The 27,527-nt window shown below is 39.5% G+C and overlaps 3 protein-coding genes and 1 long non-coding RNA gene across 4 annotated transcripts; 2 read left to right on the plus strand and 2 right to left on the minus strand.

Annotated features, from left to right (window-relative positions):
• Window positions 1–6,237: 6,237 nt before the first annotated feature.
• LOC117496571 lies at window positions 6,238–7,692 on the plus strand. The gene is made up of 2 exons (XR_004557300.1): window positions 6,238–6,303; window positions 6,907–7,692. It is a non-coding gene; the product is annotated as an uncharacterized LOC117496571 (long non-coding RNA).
• A 1,714-nt stretch (window positions 7,693–9,406) lies between these two features.
• LOC117496572 (glutathione S-transferase 3-like) lies at window positions 9,407–11,400 on the plus strand. The gene is made up of 7 exons (XM_034148272.1): window positions 9,407–9,470; window positions 9,591–9,711; window positions 9,805–9,856; window positions 10,114–10,246; window positions 10,334–10,469; window positions 10,604–10,729; window positions 11,175–11,400. The coding sequence occupies exons 2-7, from the start codon at window positions 9,625–9,627 to the stop codon at window positions 11,310–11,312; spliced, it is 672 nt and encodes a 223-aa protein (XP_034004163.1). The 5' UTR covers window positions 9,407–9,470; window positions 9,591–9,624; the 3' UTR covers window positions 11,313–11,400.
• A 161-nt stretch (window positions 11,401–11,561) lies between these two features.
• LOC117496573 (transmembrane protein 14A-like) lies at window positions 11,562–12,809 on the minus strand. Its single transcript, XM_034148273.1, has 4 exons — window positions 12,653–12,809; window positions 12,453–12,554; window positions 12,281–12,368; window positions 11,562–12,085 (listed from the first exon to the last, which is right to left on the minus strand). Exons 1-4 carry the CDS (start codon window positions 12,726–12,728, stop codon window positions 12,043–12,045), a joined length of 309 nt encoding a protein of 102 aa, XP_034004164.1. The 5' UTR covers window positions 12,729–12,809; the 3' UTR covers window positions 11,562–12,042.
• On the minus strand, window positions 12,769–23,014 carry LOC117496569. The gene is made up of 6 exons (XM_034148269.1): window positions 22,940–23,014; window positions 22,700–22,735; window positions 22,152–22,406; window positions 14,675–14,975; window positions 13,546–13,745; window positions 12,769–12,791 (listed from the first exon to the last, which is right to left on the minus strand). The coding sequence occupies exons 1-6, from the start codon at window positions 22,962–22,964 to the stop codon at window positions 12,769–12,771; spliced, it is 840 nt and encodes a 279-aa protein (XP_034004160.1). The 5' UTR covers window positions 22,965–23,014.
• Between the last annotated feature and the right edge of the window lie 4,513 nt (window positions 23,015–27,527).

Here is a 27,527-nt window from a genome sequence, read left to right on the forward strand (position 1 = left end):
TCCATCATCATTTACCCAGAGGCAAAGCCCTTATATACCCGAGGGTTATAAGCAGGTTTGCTGAATGGGGAGGAAGCTGGCTGTGTTCTTGTGGTTGAAGCTCACCAGCATATCGTTGTGTTGGGCTGCTTATCTACACTTCCTGTGATTCAGGTCTTCTGAATTTATTGCGGAGTAGTTCAATATTATCTGTCCTTTTTTGCTCTAGTTTTGGTCTCCACAAAATCCTGTGGGGAATAGCTGCTTCTTTAATTGCTAAATGCTCCACCCTGTTCACCACCAGGTTCTAACTTTGTTTTTCTACTGTTTGGTCCTGGGCAGGTAGCATACAGCCTGTTTATTAAAGTTTGTACGCTTATTGCTGCAGCTAGAAACTAGTTGTTCACTCAAAAATCTAATTAATGAGTTGAACTTTGCTAAAACAATCTGTAGACCTGATAAGGAGAACTTCAGTGTCTTTTGAAACATTATTCTGCTAGTCCAAACAAACAACCCCTTTCACATCTCTTCCATTGGTTAAAGCATACTGTGCTGCAAAGGGAGTATTGGTGCATTAGGGAAGGCTTAGTTATTATGATCTGTTTTCAGAATTAACAACTTAACTCATCATTCTTTAGAAGTGGTGGTACAGTACACAGTCTGATGTGAAATTTACTTTGTGTCTTTTGTTTTAATGACAAACAGCTATTTCTAGTTAGGTCTTCATTCATTTTTCTTCATGAAAAGTCGTTAAATTGTATCAGAGAAATGTGGAACATACATTTAACTTGCTGGATGGGATCGAGGCTTCATTTAGGAGGGTCGAAATATTGGTAGAGATTCCTCGTTCTCCCCAGTATTTGAAGAAAGTAATAGAGTTAGAAGACAGAGGTGAGGTAGGGTGAAGGCAGAGGTATTGAGAGGAGAAAAGTAAACAGATGGAACAGAAAAGATTGAGGAGAGAGGTTATGAATACCAAGATGGGTGCAAAGTGAATCATATTTAATGAGAAAAGGAAAAACCTTTTTATTATCCTTGGACAATTTGCTTAATTTGATTCAAGCCAGAAAGAACAAAAAATGATCTCATGATACTTCTCTATGTTCATATCTGAACATTGGGAGGTGTTTCAAAGATAATTAATTAAATTACGTTTCAAGACAGTTTACCAAATAAGACTAACCCCTTAGAGTAATATGGAATGCCATTTAAGCCAAAATTAAATAAATACATAAATAATTAAATAAATACATATATATATAAATATGCCTATGAAATAAATTCTGAAATAAATAAATGAGGCAATAAATATGTATACATGTACATTTAAATACACATTTATTTATTTCATGGGACTTTTATTTCATAATGACACATTCATTTATTTCAAGAGACTTGTATTTCATAATGACACATTTATTTATTTCAGGGGACTTGTATTTCATAATGACACATTTATTTATTTCAGGGGACTTGTATTTCATAATGAGACATTTATTTATTTCAGGGGACTTGTATTTCATAATGACACATTTATTTATTTCAGGGGACTTGTATTTCATAATGACACATTTATTTATTTCAGGGGACTTGTATTTCATAATGACACATTTATTTATTTCAGGGGACTTGTATTTCATAATGACACATTTATTTATTTCAGGGGACTTGTATTTCATAATGACACATTTATTTATTTCATGGGACTTTTATTTCATAATGACACATTCATTTATTTCAAGAGACTTGTATTTCATAATGACACATTTATTTATTTCAGGGGACTTGTATTTCATAATGACACATTTCCATTTCTTATATGCAAATGAACGGGGCGTGGTTAGCTCACAGATCCAGACCAAAGCAACAGCACCGCAACACTGACTCAATAGCTCTTGTTTCACACTCAGCCTGATTTAGCTCTGGTTCTTCCTGTTTCAGCCACAGCGGAGCCGGCTCTAAACACCGAACACCGGTTCTTAGCTGACCCCACTTGGCTGCCCGGCAAGAACCAAGAACCACGCTCACGTCGGAAGGGGGCGAGATTAACCTGAGCCATAATAACAGTTTATGGCGAGTACGGAAAATGAAAGTTGTAACAAGCAGTAGCGCTGAGCAAAGTGACTAGAAGGCAACCACACACTTATAAACAAACACACTTTATAAAGTCAGGCAACACTAACCAGGCTTCATGTGATTCTGTTTATTTGTACCTTACTTTGACCATCCGTTCTCTGTCATTGATCATTGTGGAGAGCAGGCAGACGTTTTGTTTTGTATTATAGCAGCTATCAGATGGAATCAATACATGGGCTGTACAGGTTGTCATGTCCGACTATCACGTAGAATCATAATGAAAAGGTAAAATGTGCCTGTAGAAAACGGCTTATGCCACAATAGGATAGCAACAAGTAGTCAAGATAATCAGTTCAGCTTCGGTTGCTGTTGCATAACTGCGGTCAACTCAGCCGTCTCTCGCGTTCGCTTGGTCAAATCAGCAGCTATTCATTTTTGAGTGCGCAATTAATAGCGCCTTTACGGTAATTGCTGTACAAGAGTAAAATAATGCATGTTTTTTTCTGCTTTATTTGCAATACAAGTCATTTGTACCATAAGTTCTTAATAAAACTGACACTGTTTGACTCAGTCCTAGTTTGACTGCTACAATAAAATGAAGTAGGCTACTTTTACTGTGTACTTTTTGGGTGATACTCTCTCAAAGTCCCCTCCTGAGAACAAACTCATGCCACTTCTGCTATATTTGATGAGATAAAATGATTTGTATCCATAAGTTCTTAATAAAATTGGCAGTGTTGGACTCAGTACTTGTTAGACTACTACCACAAATACAATGAAGTGGCCTACTTTTATTGTGTACTTGTTGAGTAATACTCTGTCAAACTCCCTTCCAGAGTACAATCATGCATGTTTTTAGCTATCTTTGATGAGAGATAAAATGATATTTTGCCATAAGTTCTTAATACAATTGGGACTGTTGGACTCAGTACTACTTGGACTACTCCCACAAGTACAATAAAGTATTTTTACTGTGCACTTCTTGAGTAAACCTTTGTCAAACTCCCCTCCTGAGTACAATAATTAATGTATGTATTAATGCTAGTGGATCGCCGGAGCTGTATTGGATTAACATTAACATGCTTATTGTAGTTGTAAATGCACTGCCTTGCGGCCTGTAGCACCATATGTGTGGGCTGGACCTGTATGTCCAGGAAAGGAGTGAGCAGAGGGTAGAATTGTCGATTCTTGTTCTGTTTGCTGTGACTATCTTCCTCACCCTCTCAGACTTTCAGTTGCGCGCGCTACGCTACCATGGAAACCAAACAATGGTGTAGCTGGAAACAGTCCTGAGTAAATCTGATTTTGTCAGAAATCGGGAGAAATATGACCCCGGGAGGAAACCGGGAGAGGGCAATGAAATCGGGAGTCTCCCGCGAAAATCGGGAGGGTTGGCAAGTATGATTCCATCTGATAGCTGCTATAATACAAAACAAAACTTCTGCCTGCTCTCCACAATGATCAATGACAGCGAACGGATGGTCAAAGTAAGATACAAATAAACAGAATCACACGAAGCCTGGTTAGTGTTGCCTGACTTTATAAGCGTGTTTGTTTATAAGTGTGTGGTTGCCTTCTAGTCACTTTGCTCAGCGCTACTGCTTGTTACAACTTTCATTTTCCGTACTCGCCATACACTGTTATTATGGCTCAGGTTAATCTCGCCCCCTTCCGACGTGCCCCGTTCATTTGCATATAAGAAATGGAAATGTGTCATTATGAAATACAAGTCCCCTGAAATAAATAAATGTCTCATTATGAAATACAAGTCCCCTGAAATAAATAAATGTCTCATTATGAAATACAAGTCCCCTGAAATAAATAAATGTGTCATTATGAAATACAAGTCCCCTGAAATAAATAAATGTCTCATTATGAAATACAAGTCCCCTGAAATAAATAAATGTCTCATTATGAAATACAAGTCCCCTGAAATAAATAAATGTGTCATTATGAAATAAAAGTCTCTTGAAATAAATAAATGTGTCATTATGAAATAAAAGTCCCATGAAATAAATAAATGTGTATTTAAATGTACATGTATACATATTTATTGCCTCATTTATTTATTTCAGAATGTATTTCATAGGCATATTTATATATATATGTATTTATTTAATTATTTATGTATTTATTTATTTATTTAATTTTGGCTTAAATGGCATTCCATACACCATAGCCTCGCAAGCATAAGAAAACAAAATGGACTGAGGGATAGAGAAAACAAAATTAAATAAAAACACTCTAATCCCTCGTCACAATAGACACACCTCCCGCGCTCGGGCACGAGCGTTGTTCAAGGAGTCCACAGAGCGGGGAGGAGGGAGGGAGAAGACGGGAGTCCGCAGCTCTCTCCCGGCAGATCAGACGAGCGCCGATCGGGGATGCAACGGGTCAAACGGCACCAAGTGTAACCGGTGTGGTTAAGCGGTCTCTGCGTTGTGTTGATATGGACGAGACCCGAGCCAGCGTAAAGTTGAGACGATCTGTTTAATGACTGACAGATAAAAACGATCAGTTTTACAACAGTTTCCCTCAGTGACTCCTCTCACGTGCAACGTTTACAAAAAAGGGCCGAGGAAACGGGAGGGACACCATAGCCTCGTCTCAATACCCCTCCTCGACTCCTCCTTTCCCTCACTCGCGTCCCTTCCTTGCGTCTTAGCTCCGCCTCCGTAAGATGCGAGCGAGAGACACGAGGAGGAGACGCGAGGACAGAGGAGTCCTCAGGTATTAATTGGGATGTCCTCGTTCACTCACACGTCACTCTTAAACGACGTCTGTTAATGATGACATGTGCACAGCTGTATCCCCTCTCATCGGGCTTAACTGAATAACCTTTAGAACCTTTAGAACCTTTAGAACCGGCCCATTTATTGTTAAATATATATTTAAATGATGAATCTGTCTCTTTTTAGTCAAGGAATTCAATGTATGATGGTTGGTCCTGCTTTTGTGTTCCGTTTTGGTGTAAAATGTACATTTCAATAAATTATAATTATAATAATGTGAAAGCCTTTACTCTGAACATGTGTGTCCTGTAGATCCCCACATTCACCACAAACCCACATTCAGGACTGTGCATTTTAAATAATTTAACTCCTGAATATCTTAACACAAAACAAAACAAATAATTTGTATTTATCAAGATCTAGACATTTATGAAATAGCTTTCTTAATAGCTATGTTTTAGTGGCGTTCAAGATCATTAAACATGACTTAAATTGTTAGTATAACCTTAAGAAATGAATTGCACATAATAATTCCCACGGAGCTGTGAGCACTTAGACATTTATGTGACGCTTTTCCACTCATTCTTCCAGTTCTCCGTTTTCCTGTGTTGAAAACGACAAGCAGGCAACACACTACCTTTCTCTCATTTAATGCCTTCTGTGTTTCAGATATGGAAACGTTTTGGATTACAGTCGACCCAATGGAAAGGAAGATGCGCCTTTAAACCTGAACAAGAGTTCAGCCTATCAGGAGCCTTCAAGAACCGCTTCTGCCAAACAACATTACCTGAGGCAGTCAAGATATTTACCTGGTAATATATATTTAAAGACTTCCCTCAAATAAACATCAACTGTGTCAACAAGTGCTTTACACCCAACTCGTTTCAGTTAGATTCAAAATAGCTCCTTTGCTTTGGTACCATTGTACTGTTAAAGTAATGCAGACCAAAGAATATTGTGACATTAAATATATGATTATTGCAGGATTTAAAAAAAACTACAATTCAATTCTGATTGAGATCTGTTAAGGAAGCAATCTTAAATGCAGTCTTTACAAATGTGCACAGTATATATCACTACAAAAGAGTTGGTAACCTTAAAAAGCATAAAGCTAGATTGGAATTTGTTTGTCTCTTTCTATTTATAATTCTTCTTGTAAAATGTGTGTGATAATCTCTTACTGTCTTTTTCAGGTATTAGCACAACAAAGAACGTAGCCATAAATGCCAGTAAAGACTTTGCAGGAAGCCATCTTTGGGGCAACAGCAGTATTCCATTTGGAGGGACTCTGCCGAGCAGAGGCGCTCACGGTAATGTCCCAGGACCTCCTGCACTTTACTGCATGGGAATCATTGCAACTTCACTAAGTTCTAATGAAATGATCTGTTTTTGTTTGTTGTAAATACCAGGTACCAATACAATCCCAGGGGGATACATGCCATCGTTTTACAAAAAGACACGGGATCTGCGGGTCACAGAGGACCTCAGGGTCCTTCAGTGGAATCAACAGCATCAAGTGAGGACACATTTCATCACTTAGAGCTTTCTGCTATAGAGTGCTGCAGGAATGAGTCCTAAAACCCATCTAAGACCCGTCTTAACAAAGGTTCACAAGTGGCGTAATAAGACTACATCGATTTTCAGGGACAATTAAACGCAATCACACCAAACTTGGGAAACTCATGTTCTCGCTAGCCTGCGTTTACAGCCAGGTTATTCGTATACTCTCAAATATTGTAACTCACAAGCTAGATCAAGCTTTGGTAAAAGAGGCGAGCTCTAAAAATCAATGAAGTTGGAAGCGTAGTAGTGATGTTGGCAGTCATGCGATCGGGGTGTAGTTTGTTTATAGGTTTGAGATTTTCATTAAGATGATCTTCTTGTTGAACAAAGTAAGTAAGTAACCTTTCCTTGCCCCAGACATATTTTCTGATTTAAAACAAAAATGGAAAAAAAAATCCCTTTGGCTTTTTTGTGATGCTTCCAGTTTGGCCTACACAACATCATCCCTGCAGCCCTTTACATTCAGCTTTCTTTGTGTCACGTTTTCAGTGCCCTGCCACCTAACATTGCCTTTTTTTTACATTTGATTTAACCTGTTGTTTTGATGCCGTTTTAGATTATGCAACATGGCAGTCTGGCCGGAGTCCGATGAACACCTCCACCAACGTGCCGTCACCCAACAAGAGCACCCCCGGTCTGCTGCCTCGCCCACCGACACAAACCATCCACGGGCGAACGGATTGGTCTGCCAAATATGGACACCGCTAGTGCCCTCACTTCAAACTCTTTCACCTCCAAAGAGTAGGCCTAGTTGTTTTATAATATAAGTCTGTACATACATCTTACACAGCAATAACTTTTAATGTTTTTCATTATGTGTACTATGAATGTTGTGAGATGTAAAAATATCTATATGTATATTTAAATGCAAGCGGCCAAAGTTTGGGCCCAGATTTGCTCCTCAGTGTTTCATTTTGTATTTCTGTATTAAAGCTACAGAGGTCACAACTTCAGTTGTGTATCAGATGTATCATTGAATGTTCACCAACCTGTATACATAATATGCATATTATAATTGTATGGAAACTTCACTGTGACCTGTATTTGGCTGCAACTAATTACTTTGCCTTTGTACAGTTTGGTGTGTTTTCCTTTTTCCCTGCTGTTTTTTTATGACGGTAGCCTTGTCAATCAGGTTACTATTATTTGTGCATTATATGTTTTTAATAAAATGTAATGCCTTGCTCTATTTTCAATTAAACAATGCAAATGGTTGCCACAATGTACAATTCAGTTTTATTTCTGAATTAAAATGATCCAAGACAACACGTTATACCCCCTTGGCCAAAGTGAGTGTGATTATTGAATTGCCTGTTATTGAATATAATTAAACTGTTGACTGGGAACCCATATGTCCAACTTGTGCATTTTTTCACGGTACCATGAAAGTGAATGTTTTTATTTAATTAATTAATATGTTGTACTAGATGACATATCTGGCCATTTTCCATGTCCAGCTGCTGAGCATTCCAGCCCGGGTATATTCTGGCCCGCTGTATTAATCTGATGGAGATTAACCCCTCAGAAGTAGTTTACTGTTAATGCTATACTTGCATGAATGCATTGCTTCTGGTCTTCTATCGTGGGCACATCATGTAATGAATTGTATCTATCCATACTTTGGTACATAGTGTGATTGAAAGAAGGATGTTGCAATTGAATCAACTAGCAATGCATGAGGCCCTTTATGGATAACCTCGCTGCATTTGTCCTGAAGATGATGCTGGTATAAGTACATAACCCAATAATATGGTGTCAAATAAACGGTGCTGGAGATGGAAGAGGTGTGGGACATGAGGTCAAATGCTGAGATGGTACTCAGATTTTTTACTTAACTAAAAGTAGCAATACACATTTGTATCAGTACTTTGTTACAAATAAAAGCCTCAATTCAAAATCTTACTTGAGTAAAAGTACAAAAGTATCGGCATCAAAATATACTTAAAGAACCAAAAGTAGAAGTACTCCTTATCCGTAATAGCCCATTTCAGAATCATATTGAGTAACTGGGTTACTGTTATGAATATGAATGTGTTTTTATCACAGCTGGTAGATGTAGAGCTAAATGTTAAAACTGTATATATATATAAAATAATCTAAATCTCAAAAGTAACTATTAACTAAAAGCTGTCAAATAAATGTAGTGGGGTATAAATATAAAGCATAAACGGAGAATACTCAGTAAAGTACAAGCACCTCAAACTTGTACTTAACTACCGTACTTTGTTACTATCCACTCAAATGTAATTAAAAGTCATAGTAGAATATGTCCCAACAATTGTCATAATAAAGTCATTTAAAATGTAGCATAATATCAAAACAAAATGTCGTGTCATACATTTGAATCTATAAAAGTACATTATGTTTGTATTAACTGAACAGAAGAATAAATTGCAAATTTAAAAAAATTGAAAAAGTAAGGCAGACTGCCACGTGCACCGCCTCATTTGGATGTGTCTGACGCTTGGAGCTTAACTTCCCTACGTTTCTCCTACAAATGGGCCTTGAGCTTGTTTGGAGGTTCTAGCAGGGGAGCGCAGCTACTGGTACACCGAAGGATGGTCATCATCCGCCGGGGGAACCGTCCTCTTCCACCGAGCGCGGGGCTTCGGGAGGGACACACATGGAGCGATGAGGGAGGAGAAGGGGACACCCGCCTAGCCAGCCAGATCAGCCGAATAAACCCTAGCGATCAATGGGGTGACAGATGTCGCAGCCAGATCGCCCTCACATCCATATAGGAAATGGGGGGCGTGGTGTATATATAAGGGAGTAAAACACAACCGATTACTGTCACGGTGTGGAATATCGACAAAAGTGTTTATAGTTGGTATAATAGTTCGCCTTATCTCCCCATTCATGTTTATTAACTTAAAATGTACAAATACTTCAAAGTTGACGAAAATAGTCAGTAAAAGACGAGCAGTTCATATTTTTCCCATGATGTCTAGCGCCAACATGTAAATGGCCCGCGTTTTCATTGGCTCGAATCAACCAATGAAACGTCTTCAAATTTCGTTCCCACCTTAATCTTTTTTTGATTCAGCTACTTCATTATACAACGACCGATCTTAACTTGTGTTGCTCACATTTCTCCACGACAGGGCTGAGGGTGCACAGGTATGATTCAAGACCTATATACAGTCTATGTTCAAGACATTAAAACGAATTTTGGGTATCATTTTCCGGGCGTATTTGTATTTTGTATTATTAATGTGTGATACTAATTGTGTGGTTTAGAGATTAATCGATCCACTTCCGAAATACTATCGCCATGGCTGGGAAAGTTGTACTTCACTATTTCAATGGGAGAGGAAAAATGGAGTCAATCCGCTGGCTCTTGACTGTTGCAGAAGTGGAAGTAAGTAAAGGGTGTGTGGTGATATTAACATGAGAATATTATTGATTTTAAGGAACTTCAAACCTAAATATGTCATGTGATCTCTGTTTACAGTTTGATGAGGTGTTTTTGACAACTCGGGAGCAGTATCTTAAACTCCTGAGTGGTAAGTGTGTTTCCAAAATGTTGTTCAAAGTTCAAATAAACCTCCCGATTCTCTCTGGCCAATTTCCAAGTCACACATTTGAATTTACAATGAGTTTATCATGTGACTTTGACCCACTTGTGATGTAACCTGGGGTGAGCTTATCTTTGTTAAGGTGAATGATTCGAATGTTTTATGACCTGTTGACAAAGCTATTATCTACAATATAGATTGATGTTTTACCACACGGGTGTGCCGCTGCTGTGTTTCTTTTGCAGATGGAGACCTCATGTTTCAACAGGTTCCATTTGTGGAAATGGATGGCATGAAGCTTGTTCAGACAAAGGCAATCTTAAACTACATTGCAGAGAAGCACAACCTTCATGGAAAAGATCTCAAAGACAAACTCATGTAGGGTCCATTCTTTAGAAGAGTCATTACAAGAGTCTTCTTTTACATGTGATTTTAGTTGATGAAGGTGTCAATGCTTTCCCTCAGGGTCAACACCCACTCAGAGGGATTGATGGATCTCATGGAAATGATCATGACTTTGCCCTTCGCCGCAGATGTCAAAACAAAACTGGACAACATTCAAAATAAAGCAAAAGACCGCTACCTTCCTGTGTTTGAAAAGGTACCACCATGCTTACTTTAAATAAGTGTGATCAAATAACAGTTCAAGCTTGGTTAAAACATTTAAAATTGGAAAATGTATCTGTTAATTTGTATAATATATGAAAACTAAAGTATGCGTTGTGTACATCTCAGGCTTTGAGTGGGCCCATATACCTGGTTGGAGGTAGACTGAGCTGTGCAGATGTGCAGCTGCTCGAATGCACCCTGATGTTGGAGGAGAAATTTGCTGGCATCCTTGCAGAATTCCCCAACCTCAAGGTAAATTTGAAAAAGAAACACACTTTATAATACTGCAGGTCCTTCCTTCCTGCAGCGGTCAGGTCTAACACACAACAAAGACTATAACACCCCATTTGTGCAAAACGACTTATGTGCAATTAATATACCATAAATAACCGTGCAATATATACTTCCACCTGGCTGCTATCTCAAAACTATACTGGTACTGGATGTGTATTTTGTAAATTGTGTAATTTCTACTTTTATTTTAAATATTTGTATGCATGCTTCCTAATTATATTAAGCTATCTTTACTTACTGTAACAATGTACATTTCCTCCTCTGTGGGACGAATATAGGTATTCTGATTCTGAAGACTGAATTTAAGTAGAGAAACAACAACAAATCTTAACTAAGAAATCCCAGTAAGTTGATCATTATTATAACAACAATGCACTGATTGCTTTTTCTTTGATTCCTCCAGTCTTTCCGGGGCAGGATGACCAGAATTCCCGCCGTCAGCAGGTTCCTGCAGTCCGGCAGCAAGAGGAAGCCGCAGCCAGACGATGTATACGTGAAAACCATCATGGAGGTTTTCGACATCAAATCCCCGTTTCTGTGAACTCTGTCCTCCTCTCACAGGCAGGGTGAATGATTGATAATGCAAGGACAGCATTTTGTCCACGAGGATCGACTATATTTCAATACTTCACTAACCATCACGAACGTTAGCATTAGCTTGACTGGAATCTATGTAGTTTGCACTGAATAAATATTTGACAAACATTTAATGGCTGCTGTGTTTCTTTGTTCCGTGTTCATTCAATGACAGGATTTGTATAATATCCACAGTTTACATAAAAAAACGTCATTATTTTAGGATTTGTTTATTTTGTTTTTCCATGAATACAAAAATCACTAACTTATTGACAGTAAATATCATTTGAAGTTAAAGACATAGCATGTCTTCAAGAATACATATTTTGGCGTCCCTTTTTCTGTAATTTAAAACCATGATAGTATTAGCAGCCAGCAACACCGAAGTTGTAGTGAATAGTTAGCCCCCTGCCAACATAAGCTCATGTACATCTGCTAATCTTAGAGCATGACATTTACATTCATGCACATATAACACAAGAAAAAGCAGTTATTTATATAAGATCACCAAAGCAGACTTACTGCACTAATATACAGTATGTTGTTAATCTTAAATCTGGTGACTTTTTTCTGGTCACATGTTAGTTAAGTAATGATACCAAACAAAAGGCTTGTTTTAGTATGCTGGGAATGCTGTTCATTCAAACAAGGCTGGTCCATTGATAGAGAGAGAGTCAGTCCAGTTATTCCTCCTGTCACATCATGAGGGATAGTAACAGCCGAAACACCATCAACAAACTGTAAGAAAGAGACAGCAAATCAAAAAGTAATACATCATTGTCTGATATTTTTATAATGTTTTTACAATATAATAGTAATATTATATAAATAGAAAGAATATATATATATAAATTGTGCAATACCTAGTCCTGGTTATATACATTTACATTCATTAATTAACTTGTTGTCATGTTTATCAAGTTTGAATCACACCTTAGCCCTGACATGATGCCAGCAGGCAATAGTTTCCCAGATTTCTTGTATCTCATTCCCATCAGGACCGAAAGGGCTCCAGCAGTTACTGAAAGTAAGAAAACACCATGAACTAAATTCAATACTCTGATTTATATTTGTATTTATTTGGGACATGCTCAGCTGTACTCACGCAAAGAGACCTTGATGTCCTTTGGGTCATAAGAGATGTTGAATGCACCATAAGCAGAAAACCCACCAAAAACTAAACCGGCCATCAGGGACATCACGCTGCCTACAATCACACGGAGACACACAATGATTATCAGGGCTCATTTTTTACCTGACACATATTTTTCGTAAAGATTTCTGCCAAAATGAAAAGGGTTTAACCTTTTCTCGAGTAACCCATATATCCTCCATAGGCGATGGCGAGAGCATAGCCAAATCCAATCCAGTCCACGGCCATCTCAAAACTAGGAACAAGTGCAGTACAGGGTGAGGTACGATTAGTAATAATGTTGAATTAAGACTTTATTTATTTTATTTTATTTAATCGTTTATTTGGCAGGGACAATGCACAGTAATGAACACTTAAAACATTAAAATGTATCAAGCGTAACAGTGCCAGATTTAACTTTGAGCTAATTTCCATCCGCAGTCCCTCACATAAAACATTTAAGAAAATTACATTTTACAAACATCGCAAAAACAAAATACATGATATGCAAAAAGTGCAAGAGAGCAAGAGCAGCATACACAAGTATTTACCACATGGCAATACAATATAGCAGCTACGACATATAAAGTTCAAGAGAAGATACAAGAGCTACATAAAGTGCAAGAGGAGATACCCCTGTGTTAAAGTGCATTTAGCGGTGATTGCACGTCTGTTTGTTTCTCAACCATTCTCTGAGTTGACCTTTGAAGCTATTAAGAGTGGGACAATCCCGTATCTCAGTTGGGAGGCTATTCCAGAAAGAGCTGCCTTTAATGGAAAGGACATTTTGTCCAAAAGTGGTCCGTACGGTGGACTTCACAGTCTCCTCTGGTTTCTGACCTAGTGCAGCGTCCAGTGTGTTTTTTGTGGATGAATTCCCCTAAGGGAGGGGGGGCCAGTCCATGTAAACATTTATAAAAAAAACACATACTTTTAAAAGACTTAAAATGGTCAAAACTCAAGAAATTGTGTTTTTCAAGGATGGTACAGTGGTGGTATGAATTTGGCTTTCTGTCAAACACCTTGATAGCTCTCTTGTACAGCTGTTCTATGGGCAGAGTCCAGCAGCCCAGCAGAGTCCCGTACAGCCAGGTCCCCACGTACACCTTCCTGCCGCTCTCCGTCAGCAGCAGCGGCAGTGTCAGCCCCCCCAAGATCACCATGGACGGGAGGGTTTTAGAAAGGCTCAGAGGAGAATGTTTGCCTTCCCCCGGGAACGTGCGTATTTTGTCTGCATCCTCCGACTCGTAGAAGTCCGTCAGCAGCCTTTGAAAAGACAGATAACTCTCTTAGGAATTCAGCACGTCTCAGAAAAGCACAAGGGTTAAAGAGGAGGTTGCAGAAATGTGTCCGGGTTAGGATTTCTACAGCAGTTACAGCACAAAAACTGCACCCAGACCCCTGAGTGATTTTTGTGGATTGATTGGTGTTGGGATCAAACTTAGCACACTGAATATATGAACGACAACAACTTTTATTTCATTCCACTTCTGTTCTTTACGGTCCATATCAATGATTTCTGGACTTTTTATGTCAAGCCCCTTGAGTAAAACAATCTTAGGGTCGCAATTCATTATTATTTTTATCCTCAGATAAATCAGAGGATTATTATTTTGATTGCTCAACATTTTGTGTGATAAATGCCATTTTATATACCAGGTTAATGAATTCTAATGTGTTGTTTTGTCTGAACAGTCTAGAGTCAAAAGGCTTAGAAGAATTAGAAAGGCAGAACATATTCATGTTGGCTGCAACAAGAATAAGATTAAGTATTTATTCCATTAACTAAATGACTTAAACTATAAATAGATTTATTTATTAGCTTCAGATTCATCCAGCAACCACTTAAGCTGCAATTCTATCTGCCATTAACTATTTTTGGCAAGCCAACTTATATTTGAATATAATATTTAAAACACGTCCTTTGTTTATACCAATGTTACTGGCCCCAGAATCACAGGTCTATACAAAAAGGGAACTGCATATACACAGATTTAAAGAATGAGTTAGAAGACGGTATTATTTTTAGGATATGTTTTTGAAGCCGAGCTACACATCTGTGCATAACACTGGTGGTGTGCGGAAGCAAAACATGTAAAAACATAACTGCAGTTCACTTATTGATTGAATAACATGCAATTTCAAGATGATTAATTGTTCCACCCACACACACACATACACACATACACACTTACCGGTCCTTGATTTCAAACCGCTCATGCAGCCACCTGCGGAAAAACAGTGGCTCTGAAGGAATTTCCTTTATGTCCACGCGGTCAAAGTATATGTGGACTCGGGGACATTCTTTGCACAGGAATTCTGTCAAACACAGAAAAATAAAGAGACTAAACAAAAACAGGAAAAGCCTTTCAGCAAAACGGCACGTAGAGTAAGCACTTAAAATCAACACGAGGTGACAGTGATGGAGTGGAGCTGCTGGATGTGATGCCAAGGCACTTCGATTCCAGAGAATAAAGGCCGGGCACGAACCACTGCCTGTTGGTCACTCCGGTGAACCACAGTTTCATAAGTGATTCATAGCCCAATACGTATCTCATATCTAATATAACATCAGAGGAAAGGTAGAAAAGTCAATCAAATATCAAATAAACGTATAAGTGATTATTTGCATGAGATAAAAGTAATTCAGTTTCAGCATCACCTGATAAATGATTGTATAGGTCTTAAAGGATTTTATCTTATTTTATTAATCTAATATGTTTCAATAGCAATATTATTTTTACGTTGTTTTTTAAAATATTTTAATGGTTGAACCTTTATTAGAATTATGGTCTTTTTATGACTATTATCTTATCTTTTTCTTTCTGTTGTACCTATATGTTCACTTATGGGGTTTTATATTGTTGCATCGATTCAGTTGTCTTGTGTCTTATCTGTGGGAGAGAAATCATTATTTATTTTTATTTGTATTATCATTCCTTTTACCTCCTTGTGTCTATTAACCTGTTAAAATGTTATATTTTGCTGCATGTACCTACAAATAATCTGAGGGGAATTTCTTGTTTATTTTTTACTTGTGATGTGTAATTTTGTAAAGCACTTACATGTGTTGTATGAAAAGTGCTATCTAAATAAAGCTTTATTATTATTATAAAAGTTCCTAAAATAAATATGTATTGTATATTGAGTGTCAAGTGGAGATTTTATTCAAAGTGTCAGAGCCCTGAGCAGAGAAAGAAAAGTGTCCGAGGTCAGATATAAAAATGTAGCCAAGAGTGAACGCTCAAGGCTACACGTGAATCCCCCCGAGACCTCAGAGTTCCTGTTTCCACAACATGCAATATTATCAGGAAGCCTGGCACTGCGGCCAAAAGAGGAAACTTGATCGAAGTCAGCAGCGAGAGATTGCTTCAGCGGCGGAGAGAGCGCCTCAATCAGCTGTGAACAGATTTCCATCGACCTTCAGAGGCAATATGGGCCACTTTAATAAACACTGCGCGAGACGGAGTGTGTGTGCACGGAGGATCAGGAGCAGAGACACACAAAAACAGGATTTATTTTGCAGGATCACTCTTAAAAAGAAAATACTACACTCAGCGTCTCGACTGCAAAACAATGTTCCAAAACACTTTAAAAAACAACCGCCTGGAATAAAGAAAGGAAATCAACATGTTGCTCTGTAGCCGCAAACACTGGCTCCTGACCCAAACCTTTCTTAATAAACTCTAGTCAAGCTGAAAACTCATCAACATCTTTCATATTTTCAGTCGTCTGAAGACAACGAGGAGAACAAACTGCTACTAAAGTCATGCAGGGAGCTCATTCTATCTTTTAGTTGGTCCGTCAGAAAGACTTTCATTTGCTTTAAACGTTGTATGCGGACCAAGGACGATACAGTTTCATTTGAAGTGGGTTGAAAAAAAAATGACAAAGAGCCAATCTATGATTTTATAACCTCCATCGGCCACAGAAATATAAATATAATGTTTGAACTTTCCCAAAAATGTACCGTGGTTTTATGGTTGTTCAGAATATAATTTATTATTTAACTTAGAGAAAAGGGATTCATTTGTTACAATAGTTTAAATAATTATAATTGTTTACTTTGTTCAAACACCAATCTGCTACTGGTCATATCAGTAGGGTTAAAAATGCTATATTACGATAACGTAGCATTTACTGTGCCCCTTTTTCAAAATAATTAACCGATTGTACATTTTTAACACTTCCAATTATCAGATATGACAATGTCTTGATTTTCTTAAAGTACTATACACTGTACCGGCACATAAGTTGAAATGGTTAAACCTGATCATAACGAAGAGAATGGTTTGTCGGATGTGAAACTCAGATGTTGGACTCATGTAGCTGCGGTGTGAACGCGGCCTCGAGTCACTTCCACTTCCTTGTGAAATCACTAAAATGACCTTCGCCACCACATGAGACCAGGAAGTGCGTGATGATGAGAAGAATGCTTTTCTTTCTCTCTCTTGTTTGTTAGAAACACATCGTCGATGTTTATTCCTGCCTGAAACGGGATGTTTTTTTTTAGACATTCAAACAGATCTCCTCTAACAACAGGGAACACAAAATAATCAAAAGTCATGTTGTTTACAGGAAGACGCTGCTGTTAATAGGTAATGTTTTCTGTGTGATTAATTACTGAGGGGTCAAACACAATGTTAGAGGAATAATGAAACGACGCCTGTGCGTCAATGGCTGCAACATCGGGAGATAAACGCAGATTAGCCGATGATGTATGATTTTGAAATCTGGTGTGAAATGCAACTTGTAACTTTATGAAGGAAATAGAAAACAATACAGTCCCTGCACTAATTCATATTATTTACACATCATTTCTAAAATCCTAGTTGTCTTCACACCCAGTTTTAATGAGTAAATGACGTTCTGTTGATTCCACCAGCACTGTAATTAACTTTAATACTAAATTAAAGCTGCAAGCAGCGTTGAGCGGGTCTTCGACGCTCCGCAGGCTGTTGTCCGCACGTCGAGGTGTGTGTGTAGGTGTCTCGAGCTGTTGAGGGCCGGACCATTAACTGTCATCTGAAGTCTGGTGCAGTTTGGAACCTTTTCCATTAGCCGCGTTCACACCGGAGTACTTTCACCGTACTTTTCGCGTTTTAGTTCCGTGAGTCGCGTTCACACCAAAAATCGTACTTAATCTCGGGTACTTTTACCCCCATTTTTAGAGCCAACTCAGAGAGCGTACTTTTCTGTGGGTGAAAAGTTCTCCAAAAGTGCCCCAGTGCTGATTGGCTGGGCGAATTGCAAACCACGCCCGTAAAACTCTGAAAATGTTTGTGTAGAGCCGCCATTGTTTTTCCTCGCTACAAAAACACAACGCTCCGTGCGTTGTGTTTGTTTTTGAAAGCAGTTATGGGCAAGCATCAAGAAATGATGAGGAGGTGTCGGCGCTTCTGGAGATCTACGCAGAGGGACGCGACCCAGGGAATGCACTGAAGCCAGTTCAGTAGCTTTCACTCGACCTGGGAATGTGCACAGCCCCACGGCACACCGGCTAAAAATAAAGAAACTCGGGCAGGACTACAAACGGCGGATTCAGTGGCCAACGATGACGACCACGACGAAGGTAAAATCAACTACATGCACTGGGGTTTTAATCTGCACAATAATGGTCTCAGATGTACTTTTATTTGCTCAGTAGATCAAGCTAGCCATGCTAGCCATAATAGGCTAACACCGGCCCCGAGCACACAGTACACACACACTGTAACTTTGTCTTGAAAGAACGTTGCGCATCGAACTGATGTTCACAATCATGTTTATTTCATAATATTCATCATATTTTATGTTTAACTTGCCTCAACAACATTAAACAAAGTTCAAGCATACATGAAGCACTCTTCAAAAAGGAACAATCCTCCGTGTTTGAACCTCTTAAATCGCTGCATAGCCGATTTATTTGGACTGGATTATCCCAGAGGGTCTAAACATTCTTTATAACACAGTTTCAGATTTGTGAAACCTTAATTCTATTTGTGAAAATACAAAAAACACATTCCTAGTATGTTGTAAAACTACATGGCGACTAAACTTGTATATTGTATATTGCTTATTTTCCCCTCTTAGGAAAGCGGACACGGGATGCGAATTTCTTTGACACCGCCCAGGCGTTGGAGGACCGGCGTGCCGTGGTGAATGAGTCGCTGCGTGGAGATCAGATGGTGCTGTTCACCAAGGCCCAGGAAACGGAGGACAAGATGCTCACCTCGATGGAGCGCCAGGCAGAAGTGTTCAAGCAGCAGATGGAGCGCCAGCAGCACCAGGATGAAGTGTGGGCGCTGCGCCATGAGGAAGCGTCGGCGCAGCGGCAGGATGAGCGACAAACTGCATTTAATAACAGTTTATTTGGTATAGTTTTTGTAAATACTGACACACGACACACAACGTTGCACTAAGGTGTGTATGCTGCTGAGACTATCCCTACACCTGGGACAGTTTATTTTATATTGTTATTACTGTTATGACTTTATTTTATATATAATGTTTACTGACATGTACAACTGACACTTTATTTACATTTAAAATTGTTCTATTTAATGTTATGTCTTGAGAGTGCAATAAAGAAAACCGACATGGCGGTTAAGCTTATTTCTCCTGACACTTTATCTTTTGTGACCTGTGTAGCATCCTATACATCACATGTAAGTGATTATTCTGATACCATCATGTTTCATCGGTTATAAACTGGCAAAGCTTTATTTGTCATTTATTTATCATCAATGTTGCAACCTTGTGGGGGAATGGCAGGGGCACATACACAAATATGACAATTTATATAATTTTAAATATTATTTGACCTAAACTTTTAATTCCCCCCCATTTCACACAACACAACATGGAGTCCACTATGGGCCAAAACTAACATGTATGTTTGTATAGTGTTTATGGCAGACGGATGCAGTGGGTCTCAGGAAGATATATAATAAAGGTGGGTTTGCTGCTGAGACTCCCTACACCTGGGAGTTTATTTTATATTGTTATTACTGTTATTATATAGTACAACTGACACTTTATTTTATATTGACAATGTTTACTGACATGTACAACTGACACTTTAGTTACATTTAAAATATTTCTATTTAATGTTATGTCTTGAGAGTGCAATAAAGAAAACCGACATGGCGATTAAACAGATCCTGTATCAGTTTTTCTTCTTCTCTTGTTTTGTAGCGGGTTGCAAACAACTTTAAGGTGCTTACCGCCACCTACTGTACTTGTAATCTTCCCTCAGGGAAAAGTACTCCGGTGTGAACGCGATCTGTACTAAGTACCCTGGGGTTAAAAGCGCCAGGGCTCTTAGTGCCGGAACTAAGTACAGGAAAGTACTTGGTGTGAACGCGGCTATTGGCAGTCCGAAAAGTCGCCAAAAGTCCCTAAATGACGTCATCGCCTAATTTGCATATCATGTAATGGCGGTAAAAAAACGTTCCACCCCCTTCAAGGATCAAAACTTGAAACCACCAGAGTAAATCCAGACGACAGTAGATCAGAAATGTCTCTATTAGAAAAAGTAGAAAGTAGAAATTGTTTTAGTAGTTTTTAGTAGAAATCTCCCTTACAATAAAGGCAGTATAGTATGCCCGTGTGTCATCTCCAATAAATGGCTTCAACCATCCTTTAAAATCAGGGTTTGATTCCCACTCCTTTCTGTACTTTTGTGAATAGGCTACAGTTTAGACTGTGACATGATGACCTACGTGGATGTTTAGCTTGTCACAGAGGCACACACACAGTGGACGAGGTGATTAAGTGACTGAGGCTGTGTGAGTCAAAGCAAAGGAAAGGCAGTTATTTATGTGTGACAGTGACAGTGAAGAAACATTTACATTTTACATTTAAATCCCGCTCATGCGCAATTCATTTGCCGTCTCGACGCGGGAGAGTGTGGCTGTCTCCTCTCTGCTCTGACTGCAGCTGAGCTGCTGCGGGAGGCAACTGTGAGTCTGAGCGCCTGTGAGTACTATGGGAGGGCAGAGGGGGCTCACGGCAGCACCCGCGGCTCGTTAACTGCTGAACAATATTTGAGTCTCCAAACACCAGAAAAGTCCCTAATAACACCATTACAAGTCGTTAAATTAGTCGTTAGTCGCTTTTGACAAAAATAAGTAGCCGGAGGGTTTGGAAAGCCGCCGAATTTAACGAGAAAGTCGCCAAGTTGGCAACACTGCCCCCTGGCGCTGGAGGGCTGAATACCCAACAGGACATCTGACGTCCGTAAAGATCTAATAACAGAGTTTTGTTTTTGAATCAACTTTTTTTATGAAAAATCTTTTGTCATTTCCCTTTTCCAGGAATCTCAACAGAGAGAGTTTGTCCAGACTAAAACATTTCTAATGTTAAATAAATGAAAACCATTCACAGTTAAGAATGAGATATTAATTATTAATGCCATTGATGCAGACATTCAGAAGTTAAATCCATTTCTCACTTAATCTAAGAATGATCTTAACCCACTCAAAGGATTCTCAAATAATCAGGAGTTACGTTGTGAAAACAATAACTCATCTCTCTCAGATTAATGTGCTCAGGTTTTTCATGACTGGATATATAATACATACCTTTTCCAAAAAACACTATTATAACTAAAGGGAAATATACTAATGTAGAATAAATAATAAGCTAAACTTTATTTTTTTGGAAGGAGTATTTAATATAATTGCTAATAGACCACTGCTTCAGAAATAAAGGGAATAATATTGCATGTGCACGATATCAGTCAATACATGATTGAATGTAATTACACTGAGTTCAAAACATGGCGTTCCTCAGGGAAGCGTTCTGGGTCCTCCACTGTTTCAGAACTGATGCTCCGTGGTGACAGCAGACATGACATCATCGTAGTCATCGTCCAATCCCTGCTCAGCGTGGTCGCTTCCTGTTGTCAGAAAGAAAATGTAGAAAACGTATTAAGAGTTTTGGTGGATGTTAAATCCCTTTAGATCAGGGGGGTCCAAACTGTTTTCACGAGGGCCGCATACTGAAAAATAGACGAAGGGCTGGGCCGCTCACTGGAGGTTTATTACCTCGTAAGTTCAGTTAGTAAAATCAATCAAATGTAGGTACATGATGCTTGTGAGTGTTTAGCTCATCCCTTAAAGCAGATCCTCAGATTGATTATAATAAGAGGAAATATGAAGGTTTATTTCAAGCTTGTTGTGGAAATAAGTCATTGGGCTTTTTCTTATCAACTAAGATTTGTTAGAAAATGTTTCCAACTTTAATTGACTGAATGTATTTGAAAAGTGGTCTCATTAACACATGAATACTTCTGTGTAACATATGTTTACATTTATATTTAAGAAGTACAATATAAGACAAGCACAAGTTTAATTTGTGCCATATTCCATTATACATTATGAATTTGCTGAGGGCCGATTCAAAATGGTCCGCGGGCAGCATTTGGCCCCTGGGCCGTAGTTTGGACACCCCTTATTTAGATGTAGAAACTGAGAGAAGTTACCTCTGGCCCTCTCCCGATATATAGACACCATGAGGAAAGTGGAGATGCAGTACGGGCAGAAAACCACCAGGTGGCAGATCACCCTGAACACAATATGGAGGAAGCGGGAATGAGGTTGGGGTGTGGTCGGGTCCATGGTGGATGGAGGAGGAGAGGAAGTAGGCGGGTTCGTAGTATTGATGAGGAAACAGAGAGGCTGATCTTACCAGAGACGGTGATGGTGATGGTGTTACTGGTGGATCCCTCAGTGGACTCACACCAGTACTCTCCACTGTCCAAAGGGTCAGGGAAGCTGATGTTACAGGAGGAACCAGCAGGTCTTCCCCAGTCTTTACACTCAGCTCTGTTATCAATGCTCGTGTTTCTCCTCACAGTCCATCCATCAGAGTTGTCCTCACATCTCAGAGACATACGTTCGTTTTCAAATACCTGAGAGCTGCTGGGAGTCACCGTCAGACGAGCTGCAGGGAGTTATTGGATTCTGAGTCAAACTTAAAAAATAAAACTCGTCCCAGAATCTGGTACGGACTGGTTTAGTGACTGCAGGCGTTCAGGCGTCAGAGTGTTCAGAGACAGTGGTTTCATCACGTTAACAAACACTCAAACAGGATCAAATATTCAACTCAATATAGTTTAGTGAGCAGAAATAAATGTAGCCTTTAAAGCATTCTTTGAAAAAGAGAATGTCTCTGTGTCTTTGAGAAAGAGAACCAGCAGCAAAGTGTTTCCTCCTGAGAATCTAAAGGTTACTGACCTGCGTTTGTTGAGCAGCAGAACAGGGAGCTCAGCACTGGAGATCAACACAACACTTTATTAGTTTGAAGTGATTACATTCAAAACAGAAACACGAGTCCTGCATTCAGGAGAGAGACATTGTTGATCACTTTTTCACTGTTTCTATAACATTTAAACCCCATTTGTTCTCATCTATTAAACATGACCCTTTATCCCTCTTTCATATCTGGAAGTATTAAATGTGTTCAGGGTTACTCACGGAGCAGGAGAGAAGTGTCCTTCATTCTGCTTCTTGGTGCAATGAGATCAACTCTTCTTCTTCCTCTTCTTCTTCTTCTTCTGTCCGAGCCGTAAAACCACTTCCTGTTCCTGCTCTGAAGAGATAGCCTAATGTTAGCTTTAATTCAAAAATCATAAAGTGTTAATATGTGAGATCATCCTGATGAACTAAACGTTTGTTTGACACAGAGATTATTTTCTGCTATAATCCAAAATCACATGGAGGAATCCCATTGGTCCAGAGAGATGCTGCCTTCAGGGAACTGTCATTGGACACAATTTTGGAAAAGAGAATTTCAGAACAAACTTCTTGAGAGGTGAATCGATTACCCACGTGTCACTAACTCTGTCCGAGGCTAAGAAAGCATTCTTTCCTTCTTTTTGTTTTGCTCGATCAAGAACAGACAGTAACTAACTTCATGTACTGACATACTTCTGTACTTGAGAGAAAGTGTGTGTTTGTACTAACCACAGACTGTCTGTTTGACATCATTGTGAGTGTGCTGGAGCAGCTACATGTTAGCTTAGCATACACGTATGCGACAGTATCGAGAAACAGTGATGATGCCAACTACCTTTTTATTCATAGATTATTGTTAAATATTTCATGTATTTATAAGAGACCCCTTATTTTGTGGTATTTTTCAATTGAATTCAGCTTTTTTATTAATATGTAGGCAGCAGCAATGTGCAGTCAGGGGAGACAGGGCCTCACCTGTCTTACTCCAATGTAACGGAGAAACAACTAAAGAAAAACTAAATAGTAATAATAATAAAATGTCTCCACTGATCTGTGTTGTAAGTGTGTATTTATGTATGATTCCAATCGCTTTTTATAGTCAAAATCAGCAAATTGGCCGAGCTCCGTTACGGGAGCGATGAGAAGTGAGGCAGGGACGTGCTCTGCCTCTCGTAAGCCCACAGTAACTTGCTGGAGCGCGGGCACTAAAGTAGCACGGGCACTTATTATGTGAGCGTGCCTAAGCCAGTTACTGTGGGGTAAGGTGAGGCACAGATGAGCTCTGCCTCACCTCAGAATGCGTCACCCCACAGAAACTGGCTGGAAAGCGGGCCCTAAGCGCATGCCTGTTCCCATCTCACTGTAGGTCACCAATGTAATGTTTGTAGATCCCTTTATTACATTTATCCTCGCCATCCATAGTCTCTAAATAACTTATTTCACGTATATATGATATTTAGGCTCGCTGGTCTCATCATACAACGGCAATGAAAAAAGCACCAGGAGAGGCAGCCATAACCTCTGCCGCACTGAAGGGGGCGCACGTGAGCCCACAGGTTCTTGTTGCTACTGTTATTCTACCGCAAACAACAAACTAGACTTTTGAAACTACAGGAAGATAAGGAGGACTTTAACAATAAAGTAATAGAGATTGTTGTCCAGAAGGATAGCATGGACTTCATCTTCAAGTCAAGGTAAGACCACATTTGTAATGAAAATGGGATCTTACTAAGAAAGAACAATCCAATATTTAGATTTTGGGTATCCTTTTGTTGAACGGTCTGTTTAAAATGAATCGAAGCATCAGACTAAAAAAGCTTTTGAAAATAACCGAATATTTCGATTAAGGTCAAAATATAATATTTGTAAATCTGACTCAGTGAGTCAGTGCCTCACCAGCCATGAACCTCACCGCACGTCACTGGTAGGCAGTGTTTATATTTTGGAAGTATTCAGATGCTTGAGTTGAGTAAAAGTACCAATACATTATTGTCAAAAATACTTCAGTACAAATAAAAGTCCTGCATTCAAGATCTTACTGAAGTCAGAGTAATAATAATAATACATTATATTTATATAGCGCTTTTCTACAACTCAAAGACGCTTTACAGTATGAGGGAGGGTAGACAAACAATGGCAGGCAAAAATAAAGAAATCAAATAAAGTAAACAGAAAAGGCAGTCAAGAGGAAGTTGATTGAGAGTAGTACCCCTCAATGCAGTGCGCAATAGAGAGGCGAAGTCCCTCCCCTTCCGGTGGGACTCATGGGACCTTATTTCGGAAAAAGTTTGTATTGAAGTCAATGGAGAGAGAAAGATTATCTTTCGATCCCGTTTGAATTGTGCCACGAATTACACATATGATGTTTGTCAATCTTAAATAATAATTTCCAAGTAAAAAAAGTCACAGTTTGTCGTAAAACTGCAATATAAGACTATGAAAAATAGGCAACTAGAAAGACTACAAATCCCAGAATCCCGGTCCCGCATGCTGGCTCTTACAGAACCGACTAACTCCCCTTGTGTGTATGTACAGCTCTCAACATGCCCAGACTTGTAGTGATTTTCACCTCTTTTAATACTTTCCGCCTCATTCTGAAAGAAAGAAGTGAAATGTGCCAACGTGACGGCCGTCTTGGTGTGTGGTGCGAGAAGGGAGATGTAGTTCATTGAGCGGTTTCACACACAAAAAAGTGTTACTTCACAGTTTTACGACACATTTTTATTTTTTTGACTTGTAAATTATCTTTTAAATTGACAAATATCGTGTAATGTGTAATTCGTGGCTCAATTCAAACGGGATCGAAAGATAATCTTTCTCTCTCCATTGACTTCAATGCATAACTTTTCCGAAATAAGGTCCCATGGAGGTCCACCGGAAGGGGAGGGACTTCGCCTCTCTATGCCTCAACGTCTCAACGTCTCAAAAAAAAACCCGAGGGCACCGAGCCTTCGCAGCAGCTGGCCCTAGGCTCTGGAACACTCTGCCCCTCCATGTAAGGTCGGCCCAGACCCTAGGGGTTTTTAAATCAAAACTAAAAACACACTTCTTCTCTCTGGCATTCTAGCTAGAGCGGAGCATGACTCCTGACTTTTCCGTGTGTGTTTATTCTTATTTTGTTTTTTAAGTTATATCTGGTGTAATTTATTGTCGTTTATTGTGTTTTGTAGTAATGTGTTTTTATTACATGTACAGCACTTTGGCTCGACCAAAATCGCTTTTAAATGTGCTTTATAAATAAAACCTGATTTGATTTGATTTGAACGTGGGCGGAGCTCAAGCTTTCTCAACCTTTGAGTCACGTGACGTCCCGACTCCCGTGTTGTGTATTTACCCAGTCACAAAAGTAACATATTATATCTTATATTATTAATATATATATATAATTCTGATGTCTGTGGTTATTTAAACATTCCCTGATAAACGTTATTTCAGCGTCAATAAATGAGTGTTAATCCCAGGGCTAACCCGAAATGAAGACCTTTCAGAATAAAAGTGTTAAGTTAATAGTTAGTGTGAACTTCCGTTTTTTTCAGAATAAAACTGCTTTAAATTAAAACCCTGTATTTAATTTAAATTACGTCATATCAACATTGATTTTAATTTCTTACAGTAGGAGAGGTTTTGGGGTTTAGGTTTGGGATGGAGGAAGGAAGATTAGGATTAGGTAAAAAGGTAGGGAGTGGTTAGGGTTAGGATGGGGGGAAGGGAAGGGTTAGATTGAAGGGAGGGAAGAGAACTGCTACCGGGAAACAGGATGCAACGCGTCATCTGTGAAGCTCTGCCCATGTTGAGCTCCCGCCCACATTGAGCTCATTGAGGCATTGCGCACTGCATTGAGGGGCTTCTCGATTGAGAGGGGAAGGGGGCTTATGAGAGTTGAAGAGATGGGTTTTGAGGCGGGACTGAAAGACTGTGAGGGACTCGGAGTCACGAAGATCTTGGGGGAGGGAATTCCAGAGCCTAGGAGCTGCCACTGAGAAGGCTCTGTCCCCAAAGCTGCAGAGTGTGGATGTGGGGGTGGATAGGAGTCAGGCTGCGGTGGGTCTGAGGGACCGTGGGGGTTGATAAGGAGTGAGAAGGTTTGTGAGATAAGGGGGGGCCAAATGGTGGAGTGCTTTGTAGGTGAGGACCAGAATGTTGTAGTTGATGCGGTGGAAGACAGGAAGCCAGTGGAGGTCTTTGAGGACTGGGGTGATGCCATGGTTTGGTTTGCGTGAGGAGACGTGCAGCTGCATTTTGAACCCGTTGGAGTCTGTTGAGGGATGTAGTGCTGATGCCGTAGAGAAGTAAGTTGCAGTAGTCGAGGCGGGAGGAAATGAAGGCGTGGATTAGTCGTTCGGCTGCGGGGCGGGTGAGAGAGGGTCGGATTTTTGCAATATTGCGAAGGTGGAAAAATGAGGTTTTGACTGTTTGGTGGATGTGAGGTTGGAGGGAGAGGGTGGGGTCAAAGATTACACCAAGGTTGCGTGCCTGATTTGAGGGGAAATAGGGGTGCCATCGATGGTGAGTGTTATGTTAAGTGACCTTGCTGAGGGTGTATTTGGAGCCGATTAGGAGTTCTGTTTTGTTGCTGTTCAGTTTGAGGAGGTTATGTTGCATCCAAGTTTTTATAGCTGTCATACAGGAATCGATGTGGGTAAGGGGGGGGTTATGGAGGGATTTGGTGCTGAGGTAGATCTGAGTGTCATCAGCATAGCAGTGGAAGTCCAGGTTGAATTTGCGGAGTATCTGACCGAGGGGGAGGATGTAAATGATGAAGAGGAGGGGGCCAAGTACTGATCCTTGAGGAACGCCTATGTGTGCTGCTGTAGTGTTATGATGTACT

Source organism: Trematomus bernacchii, unplaced genomic scaffold, assembly GCF_902827165.1.
Source record: "Trematomus bernacchii unplaced genomic scaffold, fTreBer1.1, whole genome shotgun sequence".
NCBI lineage: Eukaryota > Metazoa > Chordata > Actinopteri > Perciformes > Nototheniidae > Trematomus > Trematomus bernacchii.

Excerpts from the sequence above, each read along its gene's own strand:
- LOC117496569 (XM_034148269.1), bottom strand. The coding sequence starts at position 22,964 with ATGAAGGACACTTCTCTCCTGCTCC. Across the intron at positions 22,736-22,939 it reads GGACACTTCTCTCCTGCTCC|TGCTGAGCTCCCTGTTCTGC; the intron begins GTGAGTAACCCT and ends GTTGATCTCCAG. Across the intron at positions 12,792-13,545 it reads GTACGGGACTCTGCTGGGCT|TCTTAATTCAACATTATTAC; the intron begins GCTGGACTCTGC and ends AAATAAATAAAG.
- LOC117496573 (XM_034148273.1), bottom strand. The coding sequence starts at position 12,728 with ATGGCCGTGGACTGGATTGGATTTGGCTATGCTCTCGCCATCGCCTAT. Across the intron at positions 12,555-12,652 it reads TATGGGTTACTCGAGAAAAG|GCAGCGTGATGTCCCTGATG; the intron begins GTTAAACCCTTT and ends GTGTGATTGTAG. Across the intron at positions 12,086-12,280 it reads GGCATCATGTCAGGGCTAAG|TTTGTTGATGGTGTTTCGGC; the intron begins GTGTGATTCAAA and ends TCTTTCTTACAG.
- LOC117496572 (XM_034148272.1), top strand. The coding sequence starts at position 9,625 with ATGGCTGGGAAAGTTGTACTTCACTATTTCAATGGGAGAGGAAAAATG. Across the intron at positions 9,712-9,804 it reads TGACTGTTGCAGAAGTGGAA|TTTGATGAGGTGTTTTTGAC; the intron begins GTAAGTAAAGGG and ends CTCTGTTTACAG. Across the intron at positions 9,857-10,113 it reads GTATCTTAAACTCCTGAGTG|ATGGAGACCTCATGTTTCAA; the intron begins GTAAGTGTGTTT and ends TTTCTTTTGCAG.